The sequence below is a fragment of the Thamnophis elegans genome, chromosome 16 (assembly GCF_009769535.1).
Source record: "Thamnophis elegans isolate rThaEle1 chromosome 16, rThaEle1.pri, whole genome shotgun sequence".
In the NCBI taxonomy this organism is placed as follows: Eukaryota; Metazoa; Chordata; class Lepidosauria; order Squamata; family Colubridae; genus Thamnophis; species Thamnophis elegans.
In genome coordinates this window covers 23,740,578-23,754,131 of record NC_045556.1, presented here as the reverse complement: position 1 = coordinate 23,754,131, position 13,554 = coordinate 23,740,578, and the positions used below count along the sequence as shown (strand labels likewise).

The 13,554-nt window shown below is 40.1% G+C and overlaps 1 protein-coding gene across 1 annotated transcript in view; it reads left to right on the top strand.

Moving 5' to 3' along the window:
- ITGA11 (integrin subunit alpha 11) overlaps nucleotides 1-13,554 on the top strand; it is a gene marked incomplete at its 5' end in the record, with an annotated part of 87,993 nt that overhangs the window by 53,442 nt on the left and 20,997 nt on the right. The window contains 4 exons of the mRNA XM_032233173.1: nucleotides 2,273-2,383; nucleotides 3,695-3,780; nucleotides 4,091-4,298; nucleotides 11,097-11,195. Coding sequence (XP_032089064.1) covers nucleotides 2,273-2,383; nucleotides 3,695-3,780; nucleotides 4,091-4,298; nucleotides 11,097-11,195 — 504 coding nt within the window. The remainder of the gene's footprint in view (nucleotides 1-2,272; nucleotides 2,384-3,694; nucleotides 3,781-4,090; nucleotides 4,299-11,096; nucleotides 11,196-13,554) is intronic.

Here is a 13,554-nt window from a genome sequence, read left to right as displayed (position 1 = left end):
CTAGTGACCACGCGGGTTTGTCTTTGTTCCTTAGCTTCTTGTACCTCTGAGAGAACAAGTTGGTCAGCCCTTGTTAATACTTGAGTGGTTTGCTGTCCATCATGTCCTTCTTGCTCTCTTTCTCTGGATCTAGATGGGGGGTGGGGTGTCCAGCCTTCAATATGTTGCTGTAGAAATCTTGGGCCTTCCATACTGAATTGAGGTGATATCTTTGTCCAAGATAGCTGAATGCAATGCCGGCTGGCGCGTCCCATCTAAACTGTATCTGGCGATTTTTAAGCTCTTCGACTAAAAAGGCATAGTCTTTCCTAGATCTCAACATTTTAGGTGGTATCTCCTTCAAGACAGTCACCTCCTGACCCCCAATTTGAAGCTTAGTTTTGTAGGACTCCTGTAATATCGTGTTTCTCATATCTCTAGTAGCAAAATACACCACTATATCTCTTGGTAGTTGCTTTCGTCTTGCAAGCCAGGAGTTAACGCGATAAACCTTTTTGATTTGCTAGTCAAAATTCCCTCCTGACCTTCCCATCATCAGGTCAAAGGCTTCAGAGAGAATCTGTTTCAGGTTCTCTTGTGTTTTTTCCAGGAGGCCCCTTATCCTTAAGGCAAATTCCATTTGTCTATACTGTAACATTATAATTTCATTTTCTGCATTGCTGACCTTTTGCTGGACCACATCCATCTTCATTACCAAGTTCATATTAGAGTCGCTAAGATCTTCTAGCTTTTCTTCAAGTCCGAGTGTGTAGCCTGATAGGGAGTTCAAAGCCATCAGGAAATCCCCTCTAATAGCTTGATTACATGTCATAAGTTCTTCGGAAATCTGTTTGTTAGAAGCAGATATCTCTTCTTTGATTTTTACTTCCATCGTATCAGCATGACTTTTTAATGCATCAATTAATTCTTTCTGCAAGATTTCTCTTGTCAAGGGCTCCCCTGCAGAAGTAGGAGGAAGTAATGACCGTAATTTAGTAGAGGGCGCTGGTGAGCTCCTGGCACTTTTCGACATGGGGGGAGGAGGGGGAAAATTTTGCTTAGAAGCCATCTCAATTTTAATCTTCTTTAGTCAATTAAAAAGTCCAGACAGTCCAATTATACAGCAGTTGCTATTTAGTTTGATAATAAATCACTTCTAGGCTTCGCAGGAATGCTATCAGAGTCTCACCCCTCCTACACAGCTCCTACACATCTCGGTGCCATTTTGTAGATCTTTCAGCAAGTAATTATCAGAAGGAATTCTTTACAAATGGAGCTAAGGATTTATACATACAATTAGAAGTTCACAGGTATTGGTTCAGCGCGACTTGAAATCTGCAGTAAATCATTCATTGTGCTGAGGATGAGTGAAGACCTTCATTCTGCAGCAAAAGGCAGAATGAATCCTGGAGCGGAGCTGCTATGCTGCCGGTGCCCTCCCTCTTCCTCCCAGATTTTAGGCTGAGAGGATTAGTTAGAGGGCTTCCCAAGCATAGCTTCTCACCTCCCCCTTCTAAGCTCGAAGGGGAGGTAAACAAACTGCTAAACAGTTTGATGGATTGCTGTTTAAACAGTTTAACCAAGCCAAGATTCGAGAGCTGTTAGAAATAACAACTCCCTGTCAGGCCCCGCCCACAGGAAGCTCGGATAGGGCCCATTGTTCAAGTCTGTCAAAATCTTTTGGGATCCTTGTCCTCTGTGGTGTTGGCTATTCCTGCCATTTGATGAGTTCCCCTTCTATTCCCTCATCTAAGTCATGTATGAAGATTTGAAGAATACTGGGCCTAAGAGAGAACCTTGTGATACCCCACTGCTTACTGCCCTTCGTGTAGATGTAGTACCATTAAGAACTACTCTTGGAGTATGGTTTATCAGTCAGCTACAAATCCATCTGGTGGTGAAATTGTCCATTACATTTTTTCTAGTTTACCAAGTATTTAATATTGTTTCTATTTGTTTCTTGGTTTTCATTTCTGAGTTTGATTATAAATGCATTTTTCTTATTATTTTCGTGTAAAGTCATACTTTTAAATTGTCATAGGAAAGCTTGAGCATTTGTATTATTATAAAAGACCGGGCATAGACAATGGTAATAAACCATCCAGAGCTTTGTAATTAAGGTGGTATAAAATAAACGAAGAAACAAAAAAATAAAAATAAGACAAATCCTGCTCATTTGGATAGTTTATGGTGCAATGTTCTGTGTAAACCCAAAAGTTAGTTTTCTAACTAGATTCCAATTCATTGAGCACAGTCAGCAGAAGGATAGTGATGGTTCTTTTTATTCTTTCAGGATACAGCGGATTATGTGAAGCCGGTGACCTTCTCTGTTGATTATGCCCTAAAGAGTCCTGAGACTGGACCAGTGATGGATGATGGGTGGCCAACTTCACTGAAAGTGGCTGTGCGTAACAGCTTCTGATCCTGGAGTGAGGGTTAAACAGGGTTAAATTTAGAAACCATGGCAAGGAATGTTTGGCTTATTTATGGCTTTGGGTCTCTTTCCCCACTCCGACCCTGGTCCAAAGCCTCATTCAGCACAGAATAAGTAACAATCGTCTGAGATAAACGAGTCAGGAAAGGAAGATAACCAGAAATTGTAGAGTGAGAAAGAACAGAGAATAGAGGATAGAGTCTTTTTGATGGAATATTTACTATGTAGTTTAAAATCTGTATGAAATTAATAAATAACAAAAAACAATATGCCCTAAATTGGTTTGAATGAGGCTGGAGACCTCCTTTTTCACATGTTTCAACATTTTCATGGAGCAAAACTATATCGTTCTAATACAAACAACCAAATATTCAGAAAGTAAATGGCCCAATCTTTAAATCCAATCTACTTTATAACATAACATACCCTGTGCTATTATAACATTTTGCAAGGATTTATGAATTCTCAATGCACAGTTTGTTTTGGAATTTTTTTGGCTCTTCAATTCCAGCCCAAGAACAGATATTTGAAACAACTAAATGGTTCCCAGGCCTCAGAAATTAGTTTCAGCAACAAATAGAAATAGATGTAGATATAAACATATATACAATATGTGTGTATGGATGGACGGATGGATGGATAGATAGATAGATAGATAGATAGATAGATAGATAGATAGATAGATAGATAGATAGATAGATAGATCTGGCACAGATCATCATCTGACAGTTTTTAAGTGCTGCTGCATAAACCTGGCAGCATTATATGTTGTACCACAGTTAGTATTTGAAAGCAGGGAAGTGTGTAACTGCACTGTGCTGTGTGCCCTGGATATTTGTAAGATAATGATGAGATGAGGCTAGTAATCATGTCTCTGTAGTATAGTCACTGGGAGCCCATGCTGTGTGTATCCAGAATCACCGGGGCATTTTCTCTCTGGCTAATAATGGGTTGTTAGTCCCAAAGGTGCTTTTTCAAAAGGCAACTGAACTTCATTTTTCCTTGAGCATGTTTTGCTTCTCATCCAAAAAACCTCTTCAGTTTTTCTTTGGTGAGAAGCAAAACATCTTCAAGAAAAAACAGTAAGTCCGATAGCCTTTTGAAAAAGCACCTTTGGGACAACCATGACTTGTATGACTGAATCTCCACAGACAAGATTTAGGATTTCTGCTTTGTCTTAGTGAGGAGACAACATTGCCAGTCTTTCCTTGAGTTGTGCATAACTTCAAGCACTGAGGATGCCTAGACTAAACCATCCAACCCTTTTCCTCTACCCAATAGGTCCCATTCTGGAACGGATGCAACGAAGATGAGCACTGCATCCCTAATTTGGTTCTTGATGCTAAAACAGATGTCCCAACTGCAATGTGAGTAGATCTTCTGGAGTGAGCCTAAAGTTAGAGGGATCTGGGAGGGATTTTTGAGAGCTTTGTGGAAGGGAAGTCACCCTGAACTGGTGAATCTCTTTCTTTTCCTTTGTCCTGGAAGGGCAGGATCATTCTCAGTGAAGGTCACACTTTCACTCAGGCTGCTGCCAGCACTATTGTACTCTCAGCTGCTAATTGGCCTTGACTGCAGTCTATCTGTGCAAGGGATTGAATTCATACAAATGCCCTTAATGCTCTTTCAGACCTTGGTATCTGGCTGCTGCTGCCATAACATTTGCTCTTTTCATAGGGAATATTGCAGACGGGTCCTGAGAAAATCTCATTCGGATTGCTCCGCCTACACGCTGTCTTTTGATACCTCCATTTTTGTCATAGAGAGTGCCAGAAGGAGGGTAGCAGTAGAAGCCCTGTTGGAGAACAGAGGAGAAAATGCATATAACACCATTCTAAACATTTCCTTCTCAAGAAACCTGCAGTTTGCAAGCTTGATTCAGAAGGTAAGGCTTTCCCTAAACACTCTCTTGCAGGAGAGAAGGCTGATAATTCTTATGATAAAAAATCTCTTTCTGAAGGCCCCTACTGTCTTGCTAGTTGAAAATTAAGAGCAGAGTTCTTTTGAGTTGGAAAATGTTCAAAAACATTATTGGGGTCTTTAAAATAGATGTAACATTTTTTTCAAACTCTCCCCAAGTTTGACTTGAATTGAATGAGGTGCTCTGTGCATCTAAGAATAAGCATTCAAGCATCCCTCCAGCCCCTCACCCATACCACACTGGTTTTAGCCACTTTTTAATTTTATTCATATATCAGATTTATATATAGTAGCTACCCATCTCACCAAAAGTCACATTTTGCTGCACCTGTCCATCAACTGCAGCTCCTTATTATTTATTTATAATATTGATTTGTTTATTAAAGTTATTGGCCTTCCATCTTACCCTAGGACCGTGGTGACGAACTTATGGCATGCGTGCCACAGGTGGCAGATAGAGCCCTCTCTGCTGGCACGAGGGGGCGGGCCAATCCCAGAAGGGTGAGACAGTGGTTAAACTAGTCCCTTGACATAGCTGACTGGTTATCTCAGAACTAATTGGCCAATCTTATTCTTGGAGGAGGATGGTGCTCTTCACCTGCGATAACTAAATCTTGAAAGCTCTGTGGCCTGTGATTTGGGGGAGTGATGTGTTGTCCTGAGGTTCTCATGCCCTCCTCTAATTTCACCCTGGGTTTCTTCTTCCACTCCTGGAATCTTGCTTTCCCTAAAACCTGTCTAAACAAAAATGCCTGGCTTATTCCTGTTTGGCATGGAGAGAAATGCTTTGCTCTTCCTATTGTCTTGTCATTCTTTCTGCATGCAAGGAATTCACCAAATGCAGTTTGCCTGCTTGTTTAAAGTTTAAACAAGTTTTCTTCTAGGAAGGAGGTGAAGTCTTTGGTGGACAGGTGCAATAAAAATAACTTGATTTTGAATGTTAACAAAACAAAGGCGATCATTGTTGATTTTAGAGAAAGCTGGCTAGTCATCCTCTACTCAGTATCACGGATGCAGCTGTAGAGGCGGTTAACAGTATTAAGTAGCTAGGGGTGCAGATAACTAACAATCTGACTTGGTCTCTTCACATGTCATCCTTAGGGAAGCGTGCAAACCAGCCTCGGCATTTCCTACATCAGATGAGGAGTGCAGATCTTTTTCCTTCTGTCCTGGCCACATTTTTCAGAGGCACAATTGAGAGTGTTTTAACAAACTCCATTCCTATTTGGTTTGGTGGCAGCAGTGCCTCAGATAGAAAGTCCACACAGAGAGTGGTGAGGACAGTCAAGAAGATTATAAGAAGCTTACTGTATTTCCCATTATTCAGGATGCTGCTTATAAGGGTTGTATTCTTAGAGCTCTAAGCCTTGTTAAGAGACCCCACAAACCCACCTCATGGTCTGTTTCTGTTGCCCCCCTCTTGGAGGAGGTTTCCAAGTATCTATAGTAGGACTACTAAATTCTGGAACAGCTTTGTTCCTTATGCCATCTGTCTTGGAAACTTGCAGGATTCTTTTCCCCCCACCATGTATATTTTGAATTATACCATTTACATTTGAATTAGACTCTGGGTCATGTATGCATGGCATGTGGGTATATGCATAATGGTTACCTTTTGAGGGCCAAATGCAACAAAATTTCATTTTAATGTTTGCTGATTAGTGTACATTTAAAGTGGCAATAAAGTTTTTATTCTACTGTACTCTACTCTAAACAATTTTACATAGAATTGCATACGACTGTTCAATAATCACAGACAACAAGTGGAATTTCTGGGCCCTCCCCTTGTTGGGGAAGATGCCAGGGAAGAGGAAGCCCTCGTTGACTAACTAATGTGGAATTTTGATTTTTTTTATCATTGGAGCTTATGTTTGAGCCTTTTTTTACCAGAATAACATATCTTTCTACTGTAGATGAACTAAATCTCACATTACAACATTACCCTTTCCATTCTTTGTGAAATTTTGTCCTTTCATTGTTTTAGTTTTTAAAATAGCAATAGCAATAGCAGTTAGACTTATATACCGCTTCATAGGGCTTTCAGCCCTCTCTAAGCGGTTTACAGAGTCAGCATATCGCCCCCAACAACAACAACAATCCGGGTCCTCATTTCACCCACCTCGGAAGGATGGAAGGCTGAGTCAACCTTGAGCCGCTGAGATTTGAACAGCCGAACTGCAGAACTGCAGTCAGCTGAAGTAGCCTGCAGTGCTGCATTTAACCACTGCGCCACCTCGGCTCTATTATGCTGTCTATCTATTAGGCGAACACCCTGCAGAAGTATTTCCGGCATTTTTGTGACAGAGAGAGCTGTGCTTTAAAATACATTAACTGAACAAAATGGGACAAATAAAATCCACAGCAGCTTCTATTTCCCATCTCTCTTTCCATTTGAAGGCTCTGAAACTCTCAAAGATTGCTGCTTTTGTTCTCTAACTCACATAAGAGGAACAGCAGGAATTCCACAGGAAAGAGAGATGACATTGCTTGAGAGAATTTAGATTTAAATCCAGGTTTTGTTGATAGGCCTTCAGGTAAGTTAGGATTTCAGTATGTAGCATTAAACTGGAAAAGAACAATGATTTGCCCACATGTGGTTGTGACAAATGACACAGAGGCAACTTAATACAATGTTCATTTATGATTGTTACATAGTAATTCTAGTTGTAGCCATACAATTGTGGCTTTTTGGTAAATCATAGAGAAGCAGATCTTGGTTTTGTATGATGTATGAAATATTAAGTATGAACCTATACCCATTTGTGATTGTTCTTTCCTTCCTACCTTCCTACCTTCCTTCCTTCCATCCATCCATCCATCCATCCATCCATCCATCCATCCATCCATCCACCCGGTCACTTGAGAAGATGCAGAGCTAGCAGTGGACTATCCCTGAAAAAGAGGTGTCTGATCTAATAGGGTCTTCAGTTCCAAAATCCACCAGTGGTCAACCACCTCATCTATTTATTTCAGCTTTTTCCTCCTGCTCCTCCTTTCTCTCTCTGCAGTATATTTGAGCTGATGGCAGTAAGAGGTGTTTTTTTTTTCCCCAGAGGAAGAAAGTAGAGGCTAGATGGGTTTGATTCTACAGCCAGTACCCTAAGAATTGCTCATGTTAAAGCTAGATGGGTTTGCCAAGCATCTGTTAAGCACTTGGGAGGAAAAAAAACAGAAGCTTTAATGATAGGAAGCTTCAAATGCCAAAGCTTGAAAAGGCTTTATTTGAAAATGATTTTGATTTATCATTTTCATATGGCAGCATCCACATCAGCAGCTTTGTCATCCTGAATCCTGCAAGTCTGAGCTGTAAGAAAGGCAGTTTTCCTCTTACAAAATCTGCTCCCCTTCCAGGGGAGGCCAGTTGACCAGTAGCCAACAAATGCTATCCAAACCACTTGGCAGCATTCATTCTGCATATCAGTCTCTCTTCTGAAAGATCTTCATGTGGGAATGCTAAAATGTCTATTGCCCCAAGTAGAGATGCAGCAGAATGAGGCAAACCTGTGGATTTCTCATAACAGGCTACACAAGACTTCACCAGTTGGCCTCCCTCACACCCAAATGCATATCCATTTCTACTTCCAGAACATCCCACCTGCATCTTCATGTTTCACTGATATTCCTTTTAGGATTTGGCTTGTGATAATCAATAGCGTCATGTCTTCCTCACTGAATTAATGGCAAACCAATCACCAGTGACTAAATAACTGTGAGTGTGTGTAATGCGCACTGAGCCTGGGCACAGAAAACATGTTCTTATGGCATTACCATATGCATCATCTCTCATTCAGCCAGTGGGTGATGCTAGGATTTACATCCTGGCTGGGCCTCCAAAACCGCCTCCTCGCTCAGAAATGTATAAATGTGCTGTCAGCATATGTAAGCACTTTGTTGTATGTTTTGGACAGCCTGGGCCTTCCATCCCTCTTTAGTAGTAAAGATGCTGACCTTGCTGTCGAGGCCTCACTAATTTATGCAGCATGAAGAATTCCTTTCCTTGGTTTTTAAAGCCTGCCAGTGGAAAATTGCAGGAACAACTACCCACAAAATAGTGTAAAAACTTCTCTGCTTTCTGATGGATTACCCTGAAATAACCAAAGAAAAATATTGGGAGAAGAACTATCAGAGCAAGTAATCTTTGTCTACTGATAAGAGGAGGGTTTTTTTTCATTTTTTTAAAAAACGGAATCTCCTATAATTCAGGAATATACCATTTGGGGAGTTCTGAAGGATTGGAGGGCTACAACTTTCCAGAGAAGGATCAAGTCCTAGATCAGATGGAGTTTTTCATTCCCGAATCAAGATGACTACAGAGTAATTTTTTTTCTTGTAGAGACTCTTTAATTCTTATCTGTATCAGATTTGTATTTTTTGACAGAATCATTCTTCCTCCATCAATACAAATTGGCTGGATGTGCTATTTGGCTGTTGTCCTTTTCTGTACATACTTACAGCATTGGGTCCGAGAGATAATTAAAGGACAGACATCCTGATCATTTTCAGGGTAACATTTCAAACTTCACTGGGGATTAATTCGAGCCTGGGCACTGTTTGATTTCAAACCAATTGGTCCATGAACAGTAATAGCATATTCTCCATTTATATGTCATTCTAATTAAAAGCAGCTCTGAGCAGCTGACACTTAACAGCCAACTATACAAATTATACGGCAACAATCAAGTTTTTGCATTGTCCTAAAAGGCCATCAAGAAAACTCTGGTATTATCATCTTGCAGATCACTGACATTTCCAAAGTCAAACTGATTGTTTTACTACAGCTATTGTGCTTAAATGCCTCCTGACTCCCAGCAACTCTGAGCCATTCACAAATTGTTTAAAATGTTAAAAACAGGAAGAACTAGAGAGAAAAAGAAGGGTAGGATGACAAAACCAGTTGAAGTCTGACAGGATAGTGGAGAAGTGTCAGAGCCAAAGAAGCTTCTTGGATTAGAAGCAAAATGTCTTCAAAAGAAAAAACAAGAAAATCCAATTGCCTCCTGAAAAAAGTACCTTTGAGACAACCATGACCTGGATGACTGAGAATCTCTACAGACTTTCAGTTGGGACTAAAGAAAAAGCCTATATAGTAAAAAGGGGCTTCAACCATTCTTGTCAAACACCTGGGCAAAGAACCAGATCATCCTGGTCTTTCAAGGGCCATTCAGACCTCAGGGGGAATTTGATTCCTGAAGGTGCAACTTGTTATAGAGAAAGAGCACTTCCAGGAACCTGACAGATGACATTGTTTAATCAAAGGAACCAACAGGAAGCCAATCTTGCCAAATAAAATTGCCTGGGCAGATACTATGGGAGACAGTTGGTCCCTCAATAATCAGGCTCTAAGCCCTGTATCTTCTTACCAACACCCAGATTGCTCACAAAGATCTTCTTCCCTGTTAACATCCAAAGTTAACATTTCATCTGTAAATATACACAAGACAGAGAGAAAGAGAGAAATGATAGAAAAGAAATTGGCTTTATTTATGATGGGGTCACATAAATGCATGTATCATTTTATGAGTCAAGCTCCATAAAGTTTGATGGCTTCAAATAGGAGCTTCCTTCAGTGGTTACAGGGACGGAAAATGTCCCCTTTTTTCCTTCGTTCCCTTGGGAATGATTGGAAATGTGGAAAGTCCAGATTTGTGCAATGATCACCTTGACATTCACACACTTCTTTTGGCTCTCATTATTAAATAAGTGGATGTAGCCCTCTAATGGGCATTTCTCCTTTGAAAGATTTTGAAAACAAATGCTTCATCTGATGGGCCCAGTTATCTGCTGGACAGGCTGGAAGGCTGCAAAGTTAGCCTGGGTCTCTGAGATTCATCCTAGGAAGATTTTGTAGTAACAATGAGTAAAACCTGGACAAAAACTACTTTTTTGGAAAATTAGATTTCATGTTCATTCCAATGAAATTAATTAAAGGCGGTTGATATGATTGCCCACATCGGGGGTAATGCCTAAACAATCTTAGTCAATCTCAAAAAGCAGTGTGAAACCTGGGCAGGACACTTCTGGGAAATATTAAGGCTCCAAACTAAATTGAAAAAAACCTGGATATTCTGGAAGAAAACAAACCAGTTCCATACTGGCACCATGGAAACCACGTAGATGGGTTTGTGAGATCAGTAGAGATTCTTATCCAACTGGGTGGGTCATATAAAAGTTGCATTGGACTACTAGAAGGTTCTGAGAATGCAGCTGAGATTGGAATGCTGAGAGAACATTCTGGAAGAAATCTAGAGCAAACCCTTTCTGTATTCCATCAAGAATAATGGGTACAGTGTAGATGGCAGTGGGGATCAATATTTAAAGAAGACTTTATTTTCTGTGATACTTCTCATGCTGTGGATAATTTCCCATTTCTGCCACATTAATCTTTCAGGTTGGCAGTGTTTTTTGGATGTGCATAGGTAGCACTCAAGGATTTCAGGGGCCACCTGGAGTCCTAAAGTCAGTGGATGTGCTATGCACCCACTTCCAGGGCACAAATGGATCATTTGGCCTTCCAATGGTGTATCCATCATAGCTGTCATTCATTCATCTTGCTGCTGATCAATCCCTTTTTCCCTCTCCCAGTATATTATATTATTCTCGAGAGCTAAGTCATCCCACAATGGGTCCAAATTATGTTATTTTGAATCTGGTCATTTGTGCCTTGAGTAAGCATCTAGACTCTACTGTCCTATTAATGTAGTTGCATGTAAATTTACAGGATGAGCCTTAACTTGCAATCTGCATCTTTTCCCTTTCATTTCAGGATGACCCGGATATTAACATAGAATGTATGTCTGAGGAGAAACATTCAAACAGCAGAGTTTGCAATGTCAGCTACCCCTTCTTCCGGGCTAAAGCAAAGGTAACTAGAGATTCCTAAATGAAACATGACTATCAGCCTAGGGTTTGGTTGAATAAGTCATTCCCTGTCTGCATGTTTAAAGATTCCGGCTTTTTACACTGTTGCTGCTTCCCAGAACAGTTCACATCAATTAAAATTTGGCTCACATTCTGGAGATATGGCAAGGAAAGTGAGAGACAAAAGAGGCCAGTCATAGCTCTTGCTGATGGGTGATATATGAGCTATCTTTCAGCTATCCCCTCACTGGACAGCTGTCAGTAGAAACAGAACACTTTATTTGCAGGGTGGACAAAATAGCCCTTTGCAGCTGCATCTTTTAAAGCTAGCAGGAAGAATAGAGTGGGTTTCCATCTTGTCATGAAGTTCTTTCTGTAGTGGAACCTGGACGAGAATAGGTTGGCAGGAACAATTTAAAATTTTAGGAGAACCCCAAGACTCATCAATCAGAGCCAGAAGGCAAATACTGATTCAAGTGGGCTCATACCAGAATCTACCTCTCATGTGCCTCCATATAAAAACCCATTCCCTCTACGTGTTATTTTTCAGCAACATCTTCACTAACAAATATAAGATTGGATAATTCATAGAGTGGCTGAGAAACCCTTGTTACTTTACTGAAAAGCTTGCCTTCTTTCTATTTGTCCTGCTCAGAAAGCGGATGTGTCAGGCGAACATAGCTTTGTGGTATCCTGTTAGATAACTCTGCTAGTAAACCAGGACCAAAAGACTCAATGACTAAAACTCATTGAGATAGATGCCTTTATAAATATTCATTATATTACATGGAAGCTTGGCCAAGGGTTTGTATGGTAGGAAGAACTACACGAGATGTGTCTGCGTGACCAAAGATAACTCCAGAGCATGAAATTAAAGGCTGACTCTCTCCAGACATTGACTGAGTAATGCTGCTGAACACAGATTCCACATCACGTAATTGCAGTTGCTTTCCAGGCCAGAAGAGTTTGTTAAGAATTCCAGAACCATTAAAAACTGGCAGATTAATATTAGCTTTTCCAAGTCTGTATTGCCAAATAAGAAAATAATAGGTTGGCCAAGAGGTTTCAGTTGCATTAAGATGGTCCAGCATCTTAAACAGTCTTTGAGCAGCCAGTTAAAAACTAGAAGACAAAACCAAAAGCTTTCTCCCTAATTAAGCAATTTAATTTTTTTTTTAATTGGAGTTTTTTGAATGGCTGTTGACAGTTTAGCTCCCAGTTTCATTTCCTTCTCATTAATGACTTTTTGGGGAGATGGAAGAACACAAAGGTTACTGAATGTCAGAAGTCTTAAATAGCACTTTATCTTCTATGCCTTCTTTATGTTAAGGATCAATTAAAAGTTCTAACCTCCCAAAAGTCTAAACACAGATGAAATTTTAGACCAGAATATTATAAACTGTTCCAGCAGTAGCATAACAAAGAATGCAAATTATTATTTTGTGGTCATTCTGTGCTATTTTCTTCTGAAATAAAATATAAACAAAGCAACAGTTTGAGATGCTGAAGCTGAGAAATCTGAGAGCGGACTTTCAAAGTTCAAGGAAGCAGATATATTTATTATTCTAGTGTTTCTGATAGCTAGAATGTAAGTCAGAGGTCCCCAAATTCTTCTGCTCATCCACCCTTCATGAAGTTTCAGATTGTTCATCAACCCTCAAGTATGTATTATATAAAAATGATTTAATAACTAATAGTATTACTAATAACAGCAACTCTTTGAATAGTCCCATTGATCTTTGGGGGTCAATATTGACCAGCTGGGGCAACTCTGATTTAAAATGTTGAATGCCAAGCTGCTATAATTCAGCAGCAACTTGTGATAATTCCCCATGCTTCAAACCTCAGAGGTGCCTTTCCTTCCCCTTTCCCCCATCTATGGGCAAACAATTCCCTCTGCTAGCTGCCCCCACACACACTATAAGCCATAGCTGGAAGCCCCCTGGGAAGCCTGGTCTTGGTCTCCTCCATGGGACTCCATTAAAAGTGAGTCATTTGACATTCCATTTGATGCCCGTGTTTTGGAGACCCAAGTTTCTGCTTCTCCTCAATTGATAAACCAGGATGGCTCGAGGGAGCCTGCTTTTTAAATTATTATTTTCAGTATCCAAAAGCTACACATGATGTAATGCCAAGTTAAAACAGTTAACCTTGGAACCTGGCTTTTTTGTGTGGCAAGGGGAGACTTTTATTGACATTTCACGTGTTGTGGAGAGAAATGAATCTCTCTTTTTTGTTTGTTTGTTTGTTTGTTTGTTTGTTGTTTCATTTCTGCTGAAAATCAACTGGAAATAACGCCTCCAACTTTCAGCTTTTTGCAGGACTTATTTTTGAGTTTTATTGGATTTTTATTTTTAAATATA